Source organism: Calidris pugnax, unplaced genomic scaffold, assembly GCF_001431845.1.
Source record: "Calidris pugnax isolate Ruff unplaced genomic scaffold, ASM143184v1 scaffold435, whole genome shotgun sequence".
Classification (NCBI taxonomy): Eukaryota; Metazoa; Chordata; class Aves; order Charadriiformes; family Scolopacidae; genus Calidris; species Calidris pugnax.
The window spans coordinates 912,037-936,395 of NW_015091240.1; the positions used below are offsets into that span (position 1 = coordinate 912,037).

Below are 24,359 nucleotides of genomic sequence, written 5' to 3' on the forward strand. Positions count from 1 at the left end.
CACTACCCTTGCTGGAGAACTGGAGGCCCTGAGTTGCGCTGGGGGGTGCCAGTAGCTGCAATAAAGTAAGTACCACAAGGCCTGGCAAGACTCATTGCATGGCATAATGGGGACAGAGGATTATCAGCACGCACATTCTCCCAAAGGCAAGTCATGTACCGTCCTCTGGGTGATTTATTAACTGTTTTACAAGCCTGTTTTAGATGAAGCCTCTATGGTCTTGTCTCCGCTTGAGGGGAGGAGGGTTTATCTATCACCCTGAATTCCCTAAAGCATGTGGAGCCTGTTTGGGAGCCACCTGCCTTGGATGCCTGGTCCATGGTACCTCCAACACAAACATAAACCCTCTTATTAATTGCACAAATATGTTGCACCAACACAGTATTTCAGGCAGGTTGATTGGCTGGTTCAGTAACTTCACCACCCTCCATAAACAAGCACTTTTTCTCAGAATTTTATTAGGGAACAACTTGGGGCATGCATGAGCCAGTGCCTTCCTTGACAAAAGGCATTCGGTTACCCCCCAAGAGCATGTTTGCTCCTGCAGGAGAGCAGAGTTGGAGGTGAAGTGCTTTGCACTCACCTACGCTCGCCAGAGTGTACCAGTTAGGACTCTCCCAGCCAGCCCTAATGTTTCAGCAACCCTGTGGAGTGAAAAGCACTAGCTGGCTGGTCCCTTTACATCTCATCTGTCTCCTCCTCTCCCACCTCTGCAAGCCACCCAGGAGGGATGGAGAGCTAAGCGGCCAAAGTGGCCGCTGGGGCCTTTGCTCTGTGCCCAGGCAGGGGCCCATGCCAGGGCTGGTCTTTGTGATGGCCCCTGCATCCACCAAGGATAGGGAAGATGTAAATGGTGAACTGGAGTACCAAACAGCAGAATCCTCCCTATTACACACACATCGGTCCCCCTGCTTAAAATTTCCCTCTTTTATATCAGTTTCAGTGTGTACACATTCAGAAGGCTTGATGTTGCACCATCTGAGCAAAGGTGGGAACTTGCAGGCAAACCCAGGAGGATGATGGCTTTGCAGTCAGCTCATGCAGGTTCATGGCCAGGAATTGGCCAGCATTGCTATGTTCCTCCTTCATTCAGCAAAAGCTGGTGGGTCATTGAATTTGGGGGAAAATCAGCTGCCTCTGGCTAGGATATGTGCACACACGGGCTTCTTATGGTCTACTCATTTTGGTTAAGGACAAAGATGGGTGTTCCGTAGGCTCAACCTAATGGGGAATTGTGTTGGTTTCCTGTTGTTCTGTAGATGAGAGCCTGTTGCACATACATATACTTTATCCTAACTTTGGTCCATCCCCAGGCTGAAGCAGCTCTCCCTCTGTGACTCAGACTGCACAGAGGATCATCAGTGCCTTGTGAAGAGCCACATATTCTGGGGAATGAGAAACACAAGCTTTGGGCTTGCAGTGGCAGCATAATACATGGCAACAAAAGCCACAAAAATATTTATCGGCGCACAACTGGGGGTAAGAGCTATTGTCACGGTAGGGCAGAACGAAGGCAGGATCCACGATGTAAGATGCCAAAAGCCAGAAGAAAGAGCGGAGCCATGGGTACACAGAATGGTACTTTGCCAGCCAAGGTCACTAGGAGGGATGGGTGGAGGACAGCGGCCCAGCTTTTTTTGGCCAGTACACACAGTCAAGCTCAAGTGTTGCTCAGTGGAATAGCTAGGGTATTATTTTTAAAACACTTTTCCTGGAAAGCAGCATTTTACAGCCCAGTGGGCGTGTGCCATATCCCCACAGCAGGTTGGCACACAGCTGGTGTCTGGAAGAGGCTATATACTCATTTTCTGTGCAGGCTGATTTAGGGGACTTGTGGAGAGAAGAGCATTATTTGATATTCCACATTGTTTCCTGGGACCAGTGCGAGGCTTAGGGACAGTGAACTTTGTCCAACTTCAGCATTTCAAAGCAACAAGCTTCTGACATTCCTCTATACCTCAGGCGCAAGGTGTCTCCCTCCTGGTGGCAGCTGGATTTTCTTCATCCCACTTGTAATGTTGATACAGACAACTGACTCTAAAATGTTAAAGAAAATCAGAGCACTGTCTTACAAATGTAGCCATTTCTCTGTGGATGCAGCTTATTCTGGGGCAGAGGAGCCAGCTTTACATTTTTTGGCTCAGTTATGTGCCTGCAGCAGTCGGAACTGGCTGACTGTGCTGCTGAGGAGCAGCATAGATGTTCCCCAGGTCATACTCCGTAGTGAATATTGTTTTATACAGACATGAATCATGAGCATCTCCTAGTGCTGTGTAGTGAGGAGGTGCAAGAAGAGATCATCCAGCAGAGATCTGTGGGTTCTTGGGGTGTAACAAACAACTAATTTGCCAGTATAGCTTAGGACCTGTTGTATGAAGCTTTTGGTCATCTTTGTGTGCTACATCTTGTATTTTGCACATTGGGAACTTTCTGTTAGTCCTTATTACTCAGAGTTAGTTCTTCAAGACTCGGTCTCTCAAGACTGTCCTCTCAAAACATCTTGCACCACCAACAAATCACAGCATGGTTGCAATACTTGTGTGATAGTGTCATCTGTTCACTGTTGAACAACAGCAACAAGGAAATGAGCAATATTTCAAATTGGAGCAGAATGAGAACAGACAAAACAAGAAGGGATACTGTAAACCTATGAATCTGTAGCAGGGAGGTGGATATCCATGCCCTGAGCCTCCAGGGCGCTGCATGTGCCAATACCGTGTTCTGTTCGAAGATCACAGAAAGGTTGAGGTTGGAAGGGACCTCTGGAGATTTGGTCCAAAATTTCTTGGTGAGAGCCAGGACACAACTTGCTTCTAGTCTGCCTAAGTCTTGGAGGGTTTCATTGGATTTAGTTGGATACAGGTAATTTAAGAAACAATACTTTCACTGTAATTCCAGTTACAGACATGGTGCCTTTACAGCAATTTGAACTAGTTTTCAAAGGCTCTAAGTAACTTAGTAGTATAGTGGTGGAGAAAATGTCCAAAATTATGCTCAGTTTACAAAAATGTGGAAATACTGCCTTGTCATTGTATTCAAGATGTTTTTGGTTGTGCATTTCAGCACAGAGTAAATTAGCAGTGGCAGAAGAAAAGAAGTGGGAAGAAATATACAACAGAATTTGCAACAAAATGGAAAAACCCAGTTTAAAGCCATGACAATCATGTGCTTTAGCAAAAAGATCTTGCCATCTGCATGAAGTGTTTCCTTTTCAAACATCGTGGCACAGCCCCGTCTCATATTCCACCTCTGAGACACAGGTGCAAAGGAGATGGATGGTTTGATGCAATTTTTCCGTGCAGCCAAGAAATAATGTTCCCTTCCCTGAGGTACAGGCAAGTCCAGTCATGGATTATATGCTTGGATTTCCTCAGGCCACAGCCTCCACTCATGCTAGTACACAGTTTCCCAATACCAGCCTTGACTTGTCCTCCAGGTGGCAAGTTGCCCCATCACCTCTTCCCAAGCCTCAACCACATGTCCAAACAGAGGGCAATCCCCCAGCCTCACCCTATGGTTGCCTCCATTTTTCGTAGGAGATTTCTTCCAAGTCTTTCCAGTGCCACGCCATCCCAGCAAGATGTCCTGCCCAGCCCTGAACTGCGCAGGTACCTCTGTCTTAGCAAGTGGTGTCCCTTATGGGGCACTCATTTTGGTCAAAGCCATAACAGGAGCTCCACTGAGCTGCAGCATTCAGTAATGGGCAAGGGTGTGTTTGGAAAGCACTCATTTTAGGTATACTTGTAGAAAAAGTTTAAAGGAATAAAGTGTTAATGATGAGAAGCCCGTAGTCCTTCTAGATATAGAGGTTATTCTTATATGAGGACTCCATAACACTGTAAATTCCAGGGTTATGGGTGAGTAACTGAGACTGGAATCTGACTTCTTATGCCTTAAAAATTCTTTAATTATTAGGGTGGAAATAATGCTGGCTGGGCTTGGAAAATTCACGTTCAAATATTAAGAAATGGTAATTTTAAGATTACCAAGCAAACATAATCTTTCTGCACAAGTGCCTATCTCATATTCAGTAAGGCAAGGTTCCTGGGGAAAATGACAAGTGTAATTAAAACCTGTCTCATCATGCATGCACACAGGGGAGGGCAAGCTGTGACTGTAATGGTAACTGCTCCTAGCAGGTGTTTTTCTTTTAATATGAGGTATTAAATAAAACTTCCTGTGTTTATTAACCCAGATACTCTCCTGTATGCTTCTAACAGTGCCTCTGTGATGCGTTGCAAGCAAGGCTGAACTTGAGCTATATCTTTCAGCATAACTTTTGTCTTCAGAGGTACAAAGCCACCTACCTTAGCTGAGACTGTGACAAGCAACTGGAGCACTGTTGATGCTGCGAATTCTTTTCCACTTTGTAGCTCTGGAGGTTGTTAGTTTTCCACGCTGAAGATCTCAGGCTTGTTGCGGCATGGTGGGGATCCTCCACAACTGGTGTGGAAGAGGAAACCCTTCCAGAAGTGCTGTCATCTGTTGCCTGCAACTGTGAGAGGATGAATGTGATCAACTAAATTTTTAATAAAAAAGAGTCAGAAAGGGAGGAGACAGAGCTGGAGCTGGGCAATGGCTTTGGATAGTCTGAGCCTGATGTGTCACTTCAGAAGGGCAAGGTGCTGGGTCTGAAGGAGGGTGAAGTTTGGCTGCACTCTTCCACCTAAGATACTTGATAGTTTCCAGGCATCCCTGGTGCTATAAAACTATGTGGGCTTTTATGACTTTTATTTCAAGTTCATTTGTTATTGGCTGCTAGAATTCTCCCAAGGAATATAGACAAGAAGTGGTAAATGGTGATTAATTTAGACAGCCTAAGTAGAGGACTCATGACAGGCTCCCTATGTAATACAAGAAAGTTAACGGCTCGCTGATGTCCTTTTGTGAGCGAATTGTGTAGCCTGGTTGTTTAATGGAGTGTTTAAAAATTGTGTTGGCAATAGCCTATGAATAATGTATACAAGAATAATGAAATACCTTACTGGTAAGAAAGTGCTGATATGCTGGGGAAATTTCCATCAGATGTGGGAACAATTTTGAAAGCACTGTCTTCTTGGGATGCCCTTTATTTATGGTCTTGCTGCTTCAGAGATTGCATTCCCTTTTTAGACACTGCATGCGAAGATGCCCTCCACTGCCTCTGGCTTCACCTGACTCCCTTTGCTTGTGTCTATAAAAGTGCCTGTACTTTGATGAGTTTAGGTTTTATTAACTGAGCACTGTAAGCCCGGAGATATTCGGTCTTCAGCTGTTCTAGGTATCTGCACCAAGGCACATTGCATCAAAGGAAGACACACACTGGTTTTGTGTGATGGCAATGTCCTGTGATGCAGGAAACAGAAATAGGGCCGAGTGATTTGGAAAAAAACCTCAATGTTTCTTTTGCAGGTTTTTGAAGCATGGGCTCCTTGCATGAGATAAGCAACCCCAGAATGTCATACATGGATGTTCAGATTTTGATGGACTTTGCAGTGTGAACCCAGCTCCAATGCCTCTAATTTTCCCCTCTGTCCTCCTCCAGTGCATAAGGCCTGTGTGTGCTTTGGCCATGGGTAGTGGGAAGTTGTTGTGATACTGAGCAACTAAATGTTGCTTGACCAAAGAAATGAGAAGACTGAGAGTGAACCCCTGCTTTCAGAGGAGCTCTGGAAGTTGTGCTGACCTAGCTGCAGGAGAAGACAGGTCCCCTAAAAGACCCCAGGACATAGCTCAGGCAGGCGTGTGAAACAGTCAGTCTTTTCCTTTACTGCTTGTTTTGACCCTCAGCTGCACTCCAGGAGAAAACAAAAACATAGTTTTTTTTCTCATACAGGGTTGTCCCCACCTGCACTAAAATTCAGAAGTCTCCAGAGGAGGGCAGGTGAAGACTATATGTATCTTATCACTGTCCAGAGTGGTCTCAGCTAAGTGTGTATTAAGAGCAGGCCCAGCTTGTGGAGTCTGTAGCTCTGTGCCCTGCCTCTGCTGGGGCTTTGTTATGAGTCGCCTAGTGCTCATGCTGCATTTTTGTGTCTGGATTTACACAGTAAAGCCCTGAGTCAAAACATTTCATGCAATATGGGAAGTGTATTATTAGTCTAATGCTAGAACAAAGCAACACGTGATTGATGTTGATGTTAGTCAGCTGAGGAAATTACACCCTCACCTGTGAGGCTGATGTGATGGGTTTTGGAGTCATGTGGTGATGGCCAACAGCAAGCTCCAGGCATGAGGCTACCTGGCAGGAGAGAGAATGGGTTAGAAGAGAGGTTATATCCTTAGGGTGATCTGCAGCTGGCTAAAATAAGAGTTTGTTTGCTGCTGGGATATTCCTGGGGAGTGCAGGAAAGGAGGTGTATAAAAGGGATTAGTCTAAACATAAGACAGCTGGCGAGAGCCTTCAGAGGAGTCTGACTGATGGCATAATTGTTTTCAGTAGAACATATAAAGAGAAAATGTATCTAATACTTCCTCCACCTCCACCGCCCAAAACCTCTCCTGCTAGCCAAGAAGGTTTTTCAGCAGAGAGGGTCACAAAGGTCTAGGCTGATGATCATGATCAAGTTCAACCAGCCTTTCTCAGGGTAGAAATGCTGCTAGCTGACAGTATGCATGAAAGAGCAGCTTTCAAAAGGAAGGAGACAGTGCTGTTATCCAGTTTATTCCACTGATGCTTCTGATGATCATATTAATTTATCTTTTTTTTTAATGTTTGTTTCTTTTAGGTGAAGAGTGAAGGCCCCAAACTGGTGCCCTTCTTTAAAGCCACTTGTGTCTATTTTGTCCTCTGGCTGCCAACTTCCAGCCCCTCCTGGTTCAGTGCCCTCATCAAATGTCTGCCCATCTTCTGCCTGTGGGTATTCCTTCTGGCTCATGGAATTAACTTCTTAGTGTCACACCGGAGCGCCAGCCGCATCCTAGCGGGACTCATATTCTCGGCAGTGGGAGACGCCTTTCTCATCTGGCAGGAACAGGGATACTTCATTCATGGTGAGTGTGGTGTCAGTCCTAAAGGGATGCCATAGTGTCCAGCTGTTACCCTCTTTATTTAGTAATGAGTTGCTGGGCCACATGTTTTGTTTATTCATGTACAGCTTAAGCCCTCGGGTAGTGGGAAACACTCATCCCTTGACTAAAATCCATCATGGTTAGAAGTCACCACAGAAATCACACCATGGATGAGTCCTTCTCTTGAGCTTCTCTTGAGGTTAGATGGGGCAGATTTGGTTTCCTGGCACGTGGTCACAACATCTCAGCTGGTTGGGGCTGGGAAGGTGGCAGGGGCAGAATCCCTCGGGGAGAAATGCTCATGGCACTTGGCAGCTCCCATGAAGCTACAGGAAGAATCTACCTCCTATCTCTCCGCAGGGAGATCTGTCAATCCTTTGCTACAAGGATCAGAAATAGGACACATGGTGCAAAGGCCCTCAGTGAAAAACAGGTGGAGAGGACCCTTATGTTTTGACAGACAAGGCTGTAGCCTGGGGGAGGTGTTTAAGTGGATGCTAGAAACCAAAGCATCAGGAATCTTGTCCTAATTGCAGGTTCATCAGTATGAATCATGCAGCCTGTTGTACAAGACATGTCTGTTTTGCAAGACCTGTAAATTATGGTGAATCAAGGACAAACCTTACCACAATGGCCTGTCTTTTCTACAACAAGATCCACATCTCTCAGAGCAAAACAAGCTTGTTTTATTTTGTGAGCTTGCAGACTAGAACATAATGGTTTAGATTAATAATTTAAAACCATGTTGAACCTGCCTGCAGCGACACTCTCCCTGGCCTCGGCCTGTCACAAGAAATCAGCAGCAGTTGAGTCTTTCACTAAACTGACTGGTGGAGTTTCCAAAGTTAATTTAACCGGCACAGGGATCTCACTTAACACCCACCATTAACTGGCTGCTGAGACTGTCCCACTGGAAAACGTGATGAGATGAGGGAACTTTTCTGAGTTGTGCTGTTGTCGGCTCTGAAAGTCAAAGGCTTATTTTTTGCCCCTCTCATGAGGTCAGTATTTAGATTTATTCTAGGATTCCCACCAGCTTTTTCTTTATGAGAGGGAAGTGTGTGCAATGCCAGATATGAAAGGCCAAATACTCTGAATCTAGTTTTAATCCTGCTTCCCAAGGGTTTATCCCAATCTCATTAAAAGTTCATGTAAAAATATTTACTGGTTTTGGTGGGGTTTAGATTAGGCCCTGAGGATTGGATCTATCTGGCTAAACCTTGGGCATATTGCTGAGGAGCTTCAGCCTTCTCTTGGGGTGCCATCGCCTCTGTGCTGAGTGTTGGCATTCCCACCAACGGACCTCCTCCTAACAGGGGTACCCACCTCAGCGTAGGTCGCCTCAGCCCCACTGCTTGTGTTTCTGTTTTGCCTCCTGGAGTTGCTCCTTGAGCTGTGGCTTGGAAAACATTCAAGGCCTGATTCTCACCATGACTGTTTTTGTACATGGACTGTTCTGAGCTTCTCCATTCCCATGTAGCTGGGATATCTCCCAGTTTGCTCTTCAACCGAGCACTAGAGACGGGTCAACCAGTCACAGCAACTCAGTGTCTGGTTAATGTGTTTTAATCTGCAAATAAGTTGCATTTTCAACCCTAGTCTCACAATTAGCATTGTGAGAAGTGCTGCTTTGTGGGTTTAGACACATTTTTCTTCTTAAGGAGAAGAAAAGCTCTCTTGGAGCATTTTGAAAATCTCAGCCTTCATCCTGGCTGTCTTCTGCCTGCCTTGGTCCATGCCTACCATCTTCCATAGTGAGGTGTTAACATTTGTGTTTCAGTTATTGTTATTTGTTAGCAAATAAAGTGTACCACCACACTTCATCCTTCACCTCTCCTGCAAAATGTATTTTCTCCTATTTAAAACTTAGCAGGCTGCTGTTGTTGACAACTGACAATATTCAACCTTTTGACATCATTGTTTGTGGGAATTTAAAATTTCAGGAGAATAAGAGGAAATACTAGATAAAAACGTACTTTCTGTTCAATTTCTTTGTCTTTCAGGCTGAAAAAAAAGGGTTGGGAACTGATCTGATTTGAATAGCTTTTGAGACAATGAGTTTATAAAAGGACATTTGTTCATTACTTTATAGGGAAGTGAGAGCCTGGGAACCTACTGCTGGCACACTTGACTTTTTTTCATTTTTGCTGTTTCTATTTTGCTGCTCCACTAATAATACACTAACTTCTGTCTAGTGTCTTACTGCATGTAGAAGATCCTTTAGGCACTTAGAAACAATTTATGCATTTGGTGAAGAAGACAGGGACTAACAAAAATGATTTACTGCCACCCTGAGGGGAAACTCCAGGGGCATGGAGGGGGAAGGAAGTGAACAGAGAAGGGCTGATCTGCCTGATGCGGTTGTGAGGGTTGAGCCAAAGGCTGAGAAATGCAAAAGAAATGCAAGAGAAATGCACCCCCCTCCCCATGCGGCCATCACAGGTTTCCCCAGTTCCTGGTTTGATTTGTAGGCATTGAACAAGCAAACCTGGGAGCTGACTCTCTTCTTGGTGACCAGCCTCACCACGTATCACAAAACTCCTCCTGCCTTACTGGGCTTCTGTTTGGCTGCCATATCTTCTCCTCCTCGTTTCCAGCTGCCTGCATGAAGGACAACACATTCTTCAGTTCCCCATCCCAGAACTATCCCTATAATGCCATTGAAGGAAAAAACACTCCTCACTGCTAGGGCGAAGTAACCACCTTCTCCTTACTGCCCCGCAGGCTCTAACCTTTCCTGCACTATAACACTATGAACAGCTCTCATCCGAAATCCCTCCTCAGTTTCCTCAGTGCTTTGCCCAATGATAGCTCTGTGAAATACCAACTTCTCGTTTCCTTTATTCGCAAGTCTCTTTCTTCCCCTTCACACTGACCATTTTCTTCAGCTTCACCCTGCAGACCAGATCCCCACTAGCCCCCTCCCTCCTGTGGGGCACCCACCATGGCTGAGCTTTCAGTAGATGTCCAGTCTGGTCCTCTTCAAAGGCAGGGAGACCCTTATTTGAGCTGCCCCAACACAAGAGTATTAGGATGAAGAAATGTTTGCCAGCAGCAGGTTTTAGTGACTGTCCTTTATACCACAGCATCACGCTTTACATGTAAAATAGTGTCCTGCTAGAGGACTCAGCTTCCCAGATCCTTTTCTCCATTTCACGCTTTTGAGCTGCATGAAAACTTCCAGCTACTCTAATAACCTTGCCAAGATAAAGTGGGACAGCCTGCAGCTGCACCATGTGTGGATCTGGGAACCAGAGAACCAGAGGAACTGGACTCAGTTTGGGGCCCATTATCTACAATTGGCACGACAACTAGTAGTCAGCAGCTGTACCAACACATTGTGACATTTTTTTGTCAAATGGATTACTGGCAAGTGAATAACATATGGGCAGTACCTTCCAACACCCACATCTGGCATTTCTCAGGGGTGTTGCGCTTCAAAGGGAAGCCGGCATTTTATTTTCACTGATTGATTCCAGCTAAGGTTCATCTGAATCCTGCAATTAGCCATAAAATTGTTGGCACATCACATTGGTGCAGTCCCTGAAATATGCCAGCTGCTTCTTTACAGTTTAGGTTTCTCCTAGCTATGGGCAGAGATGGAGTAGAAGCCAGATTTAGTCCCCAAGTGCCGTTGGGTTTCTGGCTAAATACGGTCAGGCTTTATGTCTGGGCTCAGAGGGATCGGTATCTTTTTTGACATTTTGTTTCTACACTGCTGTGATTCCAGTCTTCCTGTTCCTCACGTGACCTATGAGCAAAACACTTTGGATAGTTAGAAGGGATGATCTTTGGTCTGCCTTGCCCCCACCCTTCTGTCTAAAGCAGGGAAGGAGGAACCACCTGAAAAACAAGCTGTGTTCCCTCTGCAGCAGCTTAGTTCACCGGGCCCCTCAGCAGAAAGGCTTGCATCACAACAGAGTTGTACTGGGCTGCAGATGTGCTGGGGCTTTTTCTTGGGGCAGGAACTTGGTGCTAAGGCTGATCTCCTATGCACAGATTTCCATATTAAAATGGTCCCAGGTGATGAGTATGGTTACCACTGAAAGCGTTAAGGGTTGTAACAGTGTAAGGACATCTAAGCCTGTACTTGTTGTGGTATATTTAAAACCCAGTTTAGCCATGTGTTTTCTTCTGCTACCAGCTGCCAGTCACTCATGAAAGGTCACACTTGTTATGTCAATGCCTCTTTCCAGGTCTGCTGATGTTTGCCATCACACACATCCTGTACTCTTCAGCCTTCGGCATGAAGCCTTTGGACCTCAAAGCTGGCTTGTTGATGGGCCTTGTTTCCAGTTCCTGTTATGCCTTCCTGTACTCCTACCTCTCGGGCCCATTCACCTACCTGGTAGCTGTCTACATCGCCTTGATTGGCTTCATGGGCTGGCGAGCAGTGGCTGGTGTGCAGCTGTGCAACGACCTCTGGACATGGACCAAGCTCTCGGCCTGCATTGGTGCGATGCTGTTCATGGTGTCGGATCTGACCATTGCACTTAACGAGTTCTGCTTTCCTGTGCCCTACTCGCGCTTCATCATCATGGCTACTTACTATGCAGCCCAAATGCTTATTGCACTGTCAGCTGTAGAGAGCAGAGATGAAGAGGACTCCAGAAAGAGGAGCTAGGTGGAGTGCCAATAGTCTGTGAACAATGTGGATTATATCTCAGGTGCTGTAGCTGCATTCACCCCTGAGAGAGATCTCCATTTCTCTAGGCACATTGGTGATGTTGATTTTGCTTCTTTGAAGCATTACCTTTGGGGCTTTTTTTTCAATGGCTTTCTCTGAATACAGCTTACTTCACTGTGGAGTCCACATCAGAAAGCTTAGACTGTCCCTGCAGTAGCTACTCATTCACGTTTTCCTCCTTGGAAGTGCTGTACTACTGCATTTCACTTGTTAGTCTTGAAACTGATGCTGAATGTCTGGGAAGAGGAAGGCTGATGGAAAGGAAGTTTGGCCATGCACTGTGTTAGAAGACTTGCTTTCAAAAGTAGGCAGACAGGCACAGATATCTGCTAAAGTCATAGGTAAAAATGAATTTAACCCATGTTTATCTCTTTTTGTGCATTACAAACTTAGTACACTAATTGGAGCTATTGCCTCTGCTGAAAGGATGCCTGAAGATAGAGTAAACACAGCAAATCCAGATGAGGGCTGAGATTTGGAGTCAGCAACAGCATGTGGGGCAGCCCCGAGCAGAACCAGAATGAACGCAAAACACCAAGCACAGTGTAAGAGGTGCTGACATGCAGAGCTGTGTGCTTTGATCGCGGCTGATCACTACTCCAGGGCAGGTCTATAAGTGCCTGCATGTGGCAGAACTAGGAGTTTGGTGGGATTTCAGGGACACGTAGGTAGCCAGGCCAGTGCATTCTCCCCTGCCATTTGTGCGCAGTTACATGGTGTCTGCAGCCACCAGCGACAGCTGACATGTAATGGGCACGTGAGGAACTTTGATTTTTACAGCAGGACTTTGAGCATGTGTCTTACCAATGTACGTCCCAGTCCAGTACAGCAGACAGGAGTCTAATCATTATGCCTTTCTTCCTCAGTACCCTAGCAAATAATATATTATTTACTCATTAACCATTACAGTACTGCTGCTTGCAGTATCTCTGAAATCTTTGTGTGAGCATTTCCTGTTGTCAAGACCATTTTGATGTTCTTGTGTTTTGCCAGCTGGTGGTAGACCATCGGCTTTGCACCACTTGTTTTTGGAAAGCTCCTTTTCAGCAGAGATTCCTGAAAATCATCGTCCTGTATACTTGAAGTGCCTGCCGCTTCCTTCTCGAACTCACATGGATGCAGTGAGAATGTGAGAGCCATCAGGGTTGGGAAAGCCTGCTTAATTCTGATCCAAATTCTTTGGTTGGTTTATCTGCCACTCTGCTGAAACAAGATTACTTCTGACTTCAGACACTCTTAAAAAGATATAGGTAGAAGTTGCCCTGATTTGTATCTAAGTTCATTTGTGATCATATGTATATTTTCCCCTCTTATTTAGGATATCTAACAGCAAGCTCTGTTTCTGTTTGAAACTATCTTGAATGTGCTTCTTCCTTCTGTCTGTCCTATGTCCGCTCCCATGAGCTGAGATGCTCCCCCAATGGCTTGTTTTAAGACATGAGTGCACTCAGGTGTCCAAAGGAAGCTCACTGAGGGTTTCTGCACCTCTTCAAACCTGCAGCCAAATGAGGACAACCAAAACAGACTGCACGACTCAAATCCACGTGTGCCCCAACAGCCCCTTGCACAGGCTCACAGGGGCAGAGCGAACAGTAGGGGCAGCCCTCCAGAACAGCCTTCTGGGCTGAAAATCACCACAGTCTCCATACCTAGCATGCCCAGACCATTCCAGGCGAAAGCCTGGCAACGAGTCCCTGGCACAGTCAGCAGAGAAGAAATTCTTCTTTGCGAGGAGAGCAGCAGGGTCAGGGGGCAGCTGAGGCTACCAACCCCACTAGCTTTTCCCTTGGTGTTGAGAGGTGTTAAGTGGGTCTCCTGCTCCTCCCCAGCCCTGTGGGGTGGGACAGAGTGTGGAATAGGCATTGCCTCCCCACAACTTCTGCATTAGTGCAAATGCAGCCAGTATTACGAAAATCTAGGTTAACCATCCTGACCCCATGGTGTCATCTGCTGCTTTTCAGACAGAGATCAGAAAGGTCAGCTGCATTATTGAGAGGGGAAGCATTGTAAATAGCACAGCCCCATGTAATCTCTTCCCTTTAATGCTGTTGTGTAATATTGTCAGCATCCATTCACTGGCACACCGGGGCCTGTCTGGAGTAAACTGCTGAGGGAAGTTAGAGCCGTAAAACATCTTCATTCATAAGCATTGCTTATCTCCTGGCCACAGCTTGAAGCTTGCAGTGTAGCCCTCTGCAGATGTCACCTGCTGTTACTCAGCTTGACTTTTTGCAAATGTCTTCCTACAACAGACTGACCCAGCTAAAAGGAAATCTAAGCATTTGGGGTGAACCTCATTGTCCTCCCAGCATGTCAGCAAACAGCATATTTCAGTCTGGTTTACATGTCCTTGTCATGGAGTCAGTCCAACACACTTGATCCTTAGTTGGCAGTTCTTCAGAGGAGCCCCTTGCACCCTGAGTTTTCCTTTGCTTTGAGGAAAATGCACGTGATAAAGTAACCTTTATTTAGACGTTAGAATTTTGATTATCTTTTTCTTCCCCTCTAGAAATGAGTAGTCTTCAATGTCCCGAAGATGGCCAAGTTGCTTTTCTGTGTGCGTTTTCATCGTGGCTTGCTTTGTTATCCTACTCCACCATCAGCCACTGGATATTTGTAGAAAAGGATCTTCTGAGTGGTATTAGGAGGCCTGCCCTTTCTTCTCCACTGGCCATCAGAGGTGCAGTTTCTAGTGGCAGAGGTCTCTGGATGGCTGTAGCTGTGACATCAGAAACACGTGCAGCCCACATGGGCTGTTGTTCACTTGCTGTCTCCTCACCTGGAGCAGGCTTGGATGGAAAGCATCCTGGCCGGCCATGCTGGCTCTATCTCAGTGCTGCAATGGCTTCAGCTTTCCCAGAACACGAGGCAGAACCCTCAGCATACAAAGTCAGGGAGAGTCCTGGCTGGCTAAGCGGTTTGCCGGTTGAGGCTCTCAATCTTCAAAATCTCTCTCCTCCTCTGCATTCCTCCTTTCAATCCATATTACTTGAATGAGACCATTTTCCTGGAGGCTCTTTCCTGCTGGGAAGAAACCAGCTGGGAATTTGACACAATTCTGAGTTTCATAAATGCTGAGAAATGTTAAGCAGTTGCTGACAGTCTGTTAAATATCTTTTCCTGGGGTTAAAACTGTTCCCTCAACCCCAGCGAGGGCAGTCTTCACTTTGAAAGGGAGCAAACAGGAAGTGGGAATTGCACAACTGTCTGAGGCACTGCCTTTGTGGACCTTCTTTTTGTCTCTTTTCACTGTAAAACTGTGGGGTTTGATCCATTCTTCTCCTTTTCAGGGGTACAGTCTTTGAGAAGAACCCAGTCTTTGGCCCAGGGACATTACCAAGAGAATGTAGTGTGCCTGGCCCCAGCAGCATCAGGTCCTTTGCTTGCTAAGTTCTGTTCACACTGCTGTATTCAAACACCCCTCTGCAATTCCCATCTATTGTCACTTGAGGTTACACACACGGTCCGATTACTTTTGCTCTCTTTCCTTTCTGTTGTTATCACCTTCTTGGAGATTCTTGGGCTCCTTATTTGGATGTATAAGCCATGTAGCACATCTGTTTCAGCCCTGTATTTCTTTCTGTAGATAGATCCTCCTCACACAGAACTCTCAATGAAGACAATGAAACAATGCTAATTGCAACTGGCTTTTAAATGCTAGTAATGCTTCTGGGTTCTGCTGGTCACACTGATGTCAGCAGGGTGAAGCTGCTGCAGAAATGGCGGGTTGAGAAGAACAAAGCCAGAGGATTATAACAGCTTTACTCCTGCTCTGCCAAGAAAATTGTATTCATGCTTAATACCTGGCTTCTTCTCCATACTGAGGCAACTGTAGACCAATTGGTTTAAGAATAACTCTAACATGGCTAGCTTCTAGATTGCTGAAGGTTTCATGTTATAATCAGTTGAGGTAATTGACATATTTTTACACAAGTACATAAAATTCCTAGGACAAAATTTGCAGAATTTTGTAGCAGCTCTTCAAAGTTTTCCAGTCCCATAGTTTGACACTAACACCTGTATGTTTTCAGCTTGCTATCATGGTAATTTTGGGACCTGTTCTGGAAAACGCAGATCAAAGCAAACAGCAACTGTAAAGCTCAGTGGCAGGTGCCTCTTTCTCTTAGCTTCATTTCTGGAAACAGACAGGGGCTCTTTTAAGCAGAGGCATCATAACTGTGTTCTTGGAAGAGGATGAGAAGTTGCTGACTTCTCATTACAGAAGTCCTTCTGGGTACTTCTCCTGCCTTTTATCCATGCTTGCTCCTTTTGTGGCCTTGGGTAAGTCACTTAAATTTTCTGGGGCCAAGTCCTTATCTGGTGTAAAAAGGCACAAGTGTCAGAGGGACAGTGCTATGCCAAATTATAACAGCAGCGGGCCAGGCCCTCACCCCCTTTCTAAAGAGGGGATGTTAGCACTTACCTACCTCACAATGATGCTGTGAGGATTAATGCTCATACAGCACTTTGAAGATGTAAAGTGCTATATAATTCCCAAGTATTATCCTACCTTAGTGTTAAAAATGCTTTTAGGGATCTGCAGGACTCCCCTTAAAGCGTGTGAATGTGTGACTGCCTTTTCAATTTGCATCAGATGGAAAGCAAATGCAAAATATTTATTCATACTGGTTAACAGGATGGGCTCAGCTACACCTGAACTCTGAAGAAGACTTAGCTTAGAAGTCTGAACTCTAATTTCAGTTTTGCAAATGGGTTTTAGTTCTTCTAAAAGCCTCAACCAAATTCTTCAATGTGAACCTTGCATCCAAATTTTGCAGTCTGACTGTTAGCTAGAATAAATCTAATCCAGCCAAAACAGTGCTGTCACAGTCTTGCTATGGCTGTTGAAAAGACTGGAAGAGAAAATGAAGGCATTCTGTTCAACCTTCATTCTGCAGAAGGTCAGCTAGGTTTCATGGGACAGCTTGCAAAGGGATCTTTAATTTCTGTGATTGTAAGTTTTACTGGCTTTAAAATCAGCAGAGAGGGAAAGCCTTGATGGAATCAATAAGGTTTGTCCATTCTTATTGAATTGCTTTGTTTTCACCTGAGTCAAAGAAATAGCAGGTTCTGTAGTGATGGAAGTACTTGTACCACTAGTCCTAGAGCCCAGAAAAGAAGTTGATCTAGAAATACAGCTCTAAATCATCACCATATTCTCAACTAGTGTAAAAATGTCACTGTTCACTGATTTAAAATCTGGACCACAGCTAGAAACGACTTAGTTCTGGTAGCACTAGCTGCTGCACAAACACAAATGAAGGCAAGGAATTACACACCAAGGAACGTGAACTGTGCACATGTGAAATGGACCATGATTTTGAAGCAGCTGCAGTAAAATCTTATCTTAATATGAACTCAAAAGCAAACACAATGCAAATTTTTGTGGTTTCTTTAAAATGTTTGATGGGTTTTTGTTTTCTTAGTTTGGAGGAAATTTTCTTAATGTTATTTTATTTTTGCTCTTATTATAAAGAATAAAAATATACAACTCTACATAGACTACAAATGAAAAAGGTGGCCAGTTGGCAGGATTGCCAAAACTACTGTGGCTTGTATTGTTTCTGTGGTGACACTACGCTGCTGTAGGATGAGCTGCCGGAGTGGTGTGATGGCTCCGCAGTGAGGCTGAAGCACAAGGCCAGTCTCATATAAAAGGGATGCAGGGGCTGAGCCACCAGGACTGCAGTGGGAGCACGACTGGGCCAATTCAGATCAGTCAAAAGGTGGAGAGAGCAACAGGAAATAAAAGAAACCTTTTCCTGACAGATAAAAAGCAAGAAACCAAAGCCAGCCCCTTGGGCGACGGTGCTGAATCTGTACAAACACATGAATCTAGCTCTTGCTTGTGCAGGTTCCTGCTGGACCAAGCCTTGCTCCCAGTTCACCCGGAGAGGCTTGCTCCAGGCCCCCGTGCTGGTAGGGTCAGGCCAGCAGAACCTGATGCTTTGTTAAATAAAACTCCAAAAACTAGAAAACAAACAAAAAAGGAAGGAAGGAAAAAGCTAATGCCATAGGGTAAGCGGTAGTTTGCCTGACTGGTCTGTCCTGAACACTAATCTCCACGTCTTGTACCCATGTGAGCCTCTCGCTCCAGCCCCTCTCCCACGCATTCCAGGCAGAGTGCATTGAAAGATGTGACTGAAGCAGCTGCTCTCCCTTGGAGTCAAGCACTTTGCCACGTCTGAAAGTCTGTACACTTACTTCCTTTATCGTGATTGTAAAGGTCACCACATGCAGTACAGCCACTTGATCTGGGATCTTTTCTTAACTCATTTTTATGCTGATTTTACTATTTTAATTCTTTATTTGGAATGTATTTTTTTTTCTCATTTCTTCTGTGTGTAACAGCAATTAAAAATATTAATTTACTGGGTATTTTTACTGTGCAGATACAATGCCTCTTTGCTCATTTTCTGTTTCTGTGACAGTTTCAGCATGGAGTATGTAGCCAACTGAACCTCTGCGGTGGGCAGTTTTCTGCCACTTAGGCCCATGGGTTCTGTGGCTCTGCCCTGGACCTACCCAGCGCCCCACTAAAGCCGACTGACACTGGCACAGCCGGCTGTAGTGTTCCTGCCTGGGGAACCCTGAAACACAGCCACAGCTCTGCAGGGCACAACTGACACAAACCAACCAGACACCACTGTGGACGATGGCACCTGGGCTTGTGTCACAACACATCCTGGGTGCCCTGGGATGCGGAGCCCTGAAGCACACTTGCCTCTTGCTGCTACAGCCAGTGCTGCATACAACAGCCGTTTGTACATACTTCCAGGGAGAAGGCAGCTCGCTGCAAAGGATTGCTCTGGGAAGGCTGCTTGCTTCCCAGAAGTCCCAGACAAATGGCCAAGTCTCTCTTCCCTCTGGCCCCAGCAGAATTTCCAGGACAAAAAAGTAGGGTAGTATGGACATTTTTCTCTGGTTGGGGATCTGATGCCATTTCTTTCAGCTGTTTGATGCAGTGGCACAGATATCTGGTTTCATCAATCCTGAACCAGGCCATCTGTCACCAGTGGAACAGGTTTCAAGGATTTATAGCATAGAAACACAGAGTGTGTAACTCCTCTCAATCCAGTAAATGGGTCTGCCCACAGGCTTAACAGAGACTTCTTCACACTCCCCTCTGAAGTGGAGTAGTTCCTGAGAGTGAATCAGTAGTAGGCAGAATTAATACCAAATTCTTTTCAAAGCAGCCTAAAGGGGTTAATGGCAGGCAAGAGCGGGTGCTTCTTTCCTCTTTAATTTGGCCTTTTACAATTCCTTTCAAAAATCTAGAGGCCTGCTGGGAGGAGCATCCTGTTTCCTCACTCCTCCTTCCTAGCTCCAGATGGAACAGAGGTAGCAAAATATTCCCAGACTGAGCATTGGTCTGGCTGGCCACTGCTATGCTTTTATTCCAGCAGCTGGCTTCTGGAAGTATTCAATCTAAATTAAAAGAACCACCACCAATGTATATTTATGTGTATTTATCTATCTGTCAATCTGTTGATCCTTCAGTGGATCAGATATTCTGTAATTCCCTATCTAGTCTTGGTCACCAGTAGTGAAGTTCCTGGACATTTCTGGATCTCAAGTTTTACCTTCTACAGCTAGCTCTTTCACAAAGTGACTCCCTCATTTGCAAAGCTGCAGACTGTATTTACTTTCTTGGTATTGAAAGGATTTAAGTACTTCAGATACATTGCTTACTCTATGTTTATATACAATCTGACATTAAGAAGCTTAGATGATCATGGAGGTCCTGCTGGGCTATCTGGGGACACAGAGACAGAACCCAAGTCTCCTCTTGAACTCAGAAACAGGATTCTCATTGACCAGTGTGGAAACAAACTGATACATGGAAGAGTGAACTGCAATCTTCGGCTCCTTTTATTACCATTAAGACACATTAGCAGATGGTATTAGAAATACCACCTTTACCCCGCACCCTGCTGTCCGAAATTACTTAGAGGGAAGGAAGACAGAAACATCAGGAGCATCCCTACTGAGCAGAAGCCCCACTCTGCCACCTGGTTTAACCAACCATTACAGAAGCCAAGGGTAGTTGCATTTTGAGCTACACAAAGATAAACTACACAGCCACAGCAATGCTGTTCTGCATGCTGGACCAGGCAGAGCTAGTTCCACTAATTACATCTTGTGTTTTGACTTCTGCAAACTCTCTGTCACTGTGTCCAGGAGGCTTGTTTCATCTTTTTCTTAAGAAAAAAAAAATGAAAAAAGGACTAAGTGCCATAATTACTGCAACAAATCCTATGTTTTGAGTGGAAGTCTCACAAAGTTCTGGCTAAAAAGCTTTATAAAGCTTCCCACTGTATAAAGGAGAAAGTTGTCTGGTCACAGTTTTCATAGGACCAGTTAAGGCCTTTTCATAGTTCAAAGTTAGGGAGTTCTCATTTCCCCTTATTCAATCCATCACTGTTCCAATAATTCCCTTTTGGTCTGGCAGGCTTTGTGTTCTTTGCAACCTTCCACCTCCCAGCCTAAGAAAAATTATATTCATCCCTTCTGAGCTAAAACAGCAGGAAAGGTGCTGCTGTGTGTCAGAGGCAGAGCAATGCCCAATTTCTTTTTGCAAATACTAAGAAAAATGCTAAAACTGAAAACATAGCTAAGCAGAAGAGTGCGAGCATCCTTCCTTAAAGGAGAGAGAGAGAGAAGAGCATGCATTAAGAGGAGCGGAGACAGGCCTTTGAGAAACAGGGGTTTAGCTCCCTTGTAATCAGCACAGAAACCAGCAACTGAGACTCCTGCACAGCTATTTGAATCAGCAAATTTGCTCATCACTCGTTACTCCTTTAACCGTCGACAGGCTGTCACCACAGGCAGTCTCTCAAAAAAATCCCTAAACAAAGTGTTTCAAGTTCTGGCCTAACTAAAAGAGCTTTTGCAGGAGGTACAATGTCCTCTGGCCTACAGCACCTGACTCCAGGCAGAACTGCTCCTCTTCCAGAACTAAAATCAGCAAGAATATAGTTCCTGAAATCTAGAATAAAACTGCAGTTAAGCTCAATTTGAAACAAATTCCTTATCTCCTAAAGTCAGTTTTACAGCCTCTTATTTTGACTCTTGCTTTCCCACCTCACTTGACGGCAAATAGGCCGAGCAGCAGAGAGACCCTCCTGAAAGACTGCCCAGGTCAAGGTAAGGAGGAGCCTGAAGAGGCCTCAGAAATAGGCTCCCATTAAGGAATCTGAATATAAATTAGTACCTCACCCACACAGTGCTTTTGTAAGCCTTGTTCCTTAGCCAGCTCTGCTTGTAAACAGGTTGCTTTGAATACCTTTGAAGAGGTATGTTCCTACTGTAACAGTCCTTACCTCAACAAGCTCTGTGTGGGAAGGCAGAAGGTAACTCCTACCCAGCAATCAGATCTCTGAGGGGATAGAAAGCTGTTCTTGTGCCTCTCAGGCCTGCCTGCCCTCCCGAACCTGGGTGAGGAGCACTGCCAGGGCTCCTCTTACGCCAGCCTGGCTGGCAGTGATGCCAAGCCAGGGAAAGCTCCCGCTGATTGTAGGGACCAGGGAAGTGTCCTCCAGCTGTGGCTTGAAACTGTGGCTTCAGGGAGGAGTGTTTCAGGGAGCGGGGGAAGCGGGACATCCAACAACACCAGGAATTCTTAAAAAATGGTAAAGAACTGCTTTCAGTCTTTTAGATGGGCAGTGGTTGGCTTCAGTGAAAGAAGTGTTGCATGTATCCCACATGCACAGACAGATGAATCTGCTTGAAAATCAGAGCAGGAAACCCGGCATGTTACATCCTTTCCCTCCACTGACCCACCCTGAACTACTTCCACAGTAGCAGAGAGAACCAAACCCTGGGGGGAGCTCAGCAGTTGTCAGCAGGCTGTCCAGAAGCAATGATCACAGACAAAAATAACCTTAAAGATCTTTCCAAATATAGTCCCTCATTATTGGTGCTGTATCAGTTTCATTTCAAGCTGTGTCTGGCACTGTCTCTCTCTTGTTCCCTTTAAGGGAACACCAACCGGGCCCGAGGCACCAGGGCCTTTCCCTGGAAAGGGAGAATGGGGGAAACATACTTCAGTGTCATGACAGAAAAAAGGATGGAGAATTCTTGCTTTCTTGCTCTTGTTCAAAAAGGTCCTGCTCTTGTTCAACCTTGACGGCTCCCTAGTTAATCAATCATAAGCAGGGTGAGCTTACCAGAGGCTCATGAAAGTCACAGGACACAGCTGTTTGAAGACACTGCTGAACATATTGTAAGACCACTCTGCAAGCTCTAAGTTTGTGTATGGTGACATGGGGAAACTGTGTGGGGTGGGGGTTACTGTTAGTAAAACCTAACTCCATGCACCTGGAAGTGTTCAGTCTCATAGGTCCAATTTGAGTTAGCAGGAACCAAGCTGTGTGCTTCCAGCATGGAAAAAAACAGAGATGGGGGAGAGGAATATAAAATATCTGATTTTCTTCCTTTTTGTGGCTTGGAAATTTTTACTAGCTTTCATACAATGTTGGCCAGATCCTGCCATTTCACAAAGGAAGAAAACAGATATACCCAGTGCAGTGTCTGTGGTATCTGCAAAAAAAAGCACAAAACTGTTGTCATAATGCATCAGTTGACTCCTTGGAGGTGCTAAGTATGCCACAGTGCAGGGCAAGCCTGGTTAGGGACTGAAAAATGGACATATTTGCTTTTGAGTCATCTAGGGAATACATGAGACCTGCTAACCAAAATACCCCATTTTAAGGGACCCAATACTGCCTTCAAGCAATTGAAGACAAATCTCAATGACTTCAGAGAAAGACAAACTCAGAGTTAGGCTGCTTTTTGGATACGAAGGTAAGTTCTTACAATGTGGCCCTTGCAGCTCCAGCTGAAGTAACTACAGACTGAGCAACTTCTTCCTCTGTGGGACAAGGATGAGAGCCAAACTACCCCAGAGAAGTCTGATCCACAGTGCCCTGGAAAATAGCAGGGTGTAAATCATACTCGGGAGACATTAAATCTATGATTATTCAGCCTGGAGGGAATTGCCCCCAACAAATCACAGTGGCTGCAAGTCAGACTTACCACAGATGATCAGCTTGCAGTTGCAAGCAGACAGATGCTACTTGTTGAGTTGAACCACAACTTAGACTTGGATGTGATGATAATATTCCCTTGTACAGTGCCCCTGTTGGGTGGGGGTTACTGGTGAAAGCACGGCTCGTGGCACAGTCATTGCCATGACTCATACTGTGGTTCTTCGGCGCGGTGATGCAATGGGAAACAGTCCTTCCTGGGAAACTGCTTCACCTTGAAGTCAAAACACTGCTGAGGAGAGAGTCAGTATGGGCTGCTTCACACTGCACTGTCTGTTGCACATGCAAACATAGAGCTAGCACCAAGATAGCATCTTTTCCTGCATGACTACAAATCCAAAGAGCTTAGGAATGACATTTCATGACCTGAGCCTTCTTTCCCACCAGGTAAAACTCAGGGAGGAGGAACAATGAACAATACGCCACATTGCCCTCATGTAAACAAATACAAACTGAAAAGCAAGAGAGGAAGGAATCAGAAATCTCATTCTCCCGACATACTTCTGTGCAACTGTAAGCAAGCAATTAATTTCTTTGTTTCTTGATCTGTAAATATGGTGTCACGTTTTTGCTCTATGGGGATATATCGATGCTTTCTCTCACTAACACCATTAAACTGTAAAGCGCTTTTGGATATTTGGCTCCCAAGGCACTTTAGAAATGCATGATTAAATTACACCCAATTATAAACCAAAGCAGGTGATCTTGTAAAGAAAGGCTTATTGCTTTGCTGGCATTGCTCTGAGGCAATAATAGTCTACAGAATGCTCTGGGGGAATCAAGGGGAACTGCACATGCAATTTAATTTCCGTTGTCCAATGCAAATCTTCTATTTTCAGCCTGTATTTAAACACATTTCTTGAAGTCTTTATTATCTCCCTTTGCATTGGCATGGGGTCCCATCAGGTAAATCCACTGGATTCCAGAAGTAGCACTGTATGGCAAAATTCTCTTATGAGATCACATACTCAGAAAACTGCTGTATCTCCTCCTCATCCTTCAGAGTTTTTCTACCATTTTCCAGGTTTGCAAATAAACCTTGTGACTTGCCATTTATAATGAAGAATAGGAAAACAATTCACATCTGCTTGTGTCCTGCTGTCCTGCCTGAAGACAGGCAGGCTGTTATCAAGGCACAACCAACCTAGCTTTTCCTCCATTTACTACTCTTTTATACTCGCCTACCTACACAGGAGTTACTGTAGTTATTTTAGACTCTGTTAAGGTCCGGGCCTCGAGTACCACCATACAAGAACACAGCTACAGCCATATAAATGGAAGTGATCTTTCTCAGCTGCACACGTAACCAAAGTAACATGCCTATGGTCTAGTTACAATGATCAAGAAAGGCTGATTGTTAAATACAAATATGAAGTGTGACACTCAATTACTCATGTTAATTTCACTGAATTTCACTGAAATTAATGTATTATTTTGTTGTTTTAATGTATTGCTCATTACTCTTAATGGAATTAGGAGACTTGTAGCAGCATGTGGATAGGCTTCTGAAGAAATATATGCAGAGTCTGGTAATATATATTAATATAGAGTTTTATATTACTATATTATTATGACAGGCATAGGCAAAGCAAAAAAAAAAAAAAAAAAAAAAAAAAAAAACTTGTATCCACATA

General features: G+C 44.9%; 2 protein-coding genes and 1 long non-coding RNA gene across 3 annotated transcripts in view; 1 reads left to right on the top strand and 2 right to left on the bottom strand.

The window, feature by feature from the left end:
• The window catches only part of TMEM86A (transmembrane protein 86A), a 28,603-nt gene extending 10,531 nt beyond the window's left edge, over positions 1-18,072 (top strand). Inside the window, exons 2-3 of the mRNA XM_014959992.1 lie at positions 6,708-6,972; positions 11,187-18,072. Coding sequence (XP_014815478.1) covers positions 6,708-6,972; positions 11,187-11,614 — 693 coding nt within the window. The 3' untranslated portion in view covers positions 11,615-18,072. The remainder of the gene's footprint in view (positions 1-6,707; positions 6,973-11,186) is intronic.
• LOC106898651 lies at positions 500-11,467 on the bottom strand. The gene is made up of 5 exons (XR_001413954.1): positions 11,336-11,467; positions 9,479-9,591; positions 6,149-6,220; positions 4,308-4,495; positions 500-2,037 (listed from the first exon to the last, which is right to left on the bottom strand). It is a non-coding gene; the product is annotated as an uncharacterized LOC106898651 (long non-coding RNA).
• Positions 18,073-19,240: 1,168 nt separating the features above from the next.
• The window catches only part of IGSF22 (immunoglobulin superfamily member 22), a 24,936-nt gene continuing 19,817 nt past the window's right edge, over positions 19,241-24,359 (bottom strand). The window contains 4 exon segments of the mRNA XM_014959929.1: positions 19,241-19,878; positions 21,762-21,813; positions 22,733-22,800; positions 22,803-22,922. Coding sequence (XP_014815415.1) covers positions 19,811-19,878; positions 21,762-21,813; positions 22,733-22,800; positions 22,803-22,922 — 308 coding nt within the window. The 3' untranslated portion in view covers positions 19,241-19,810.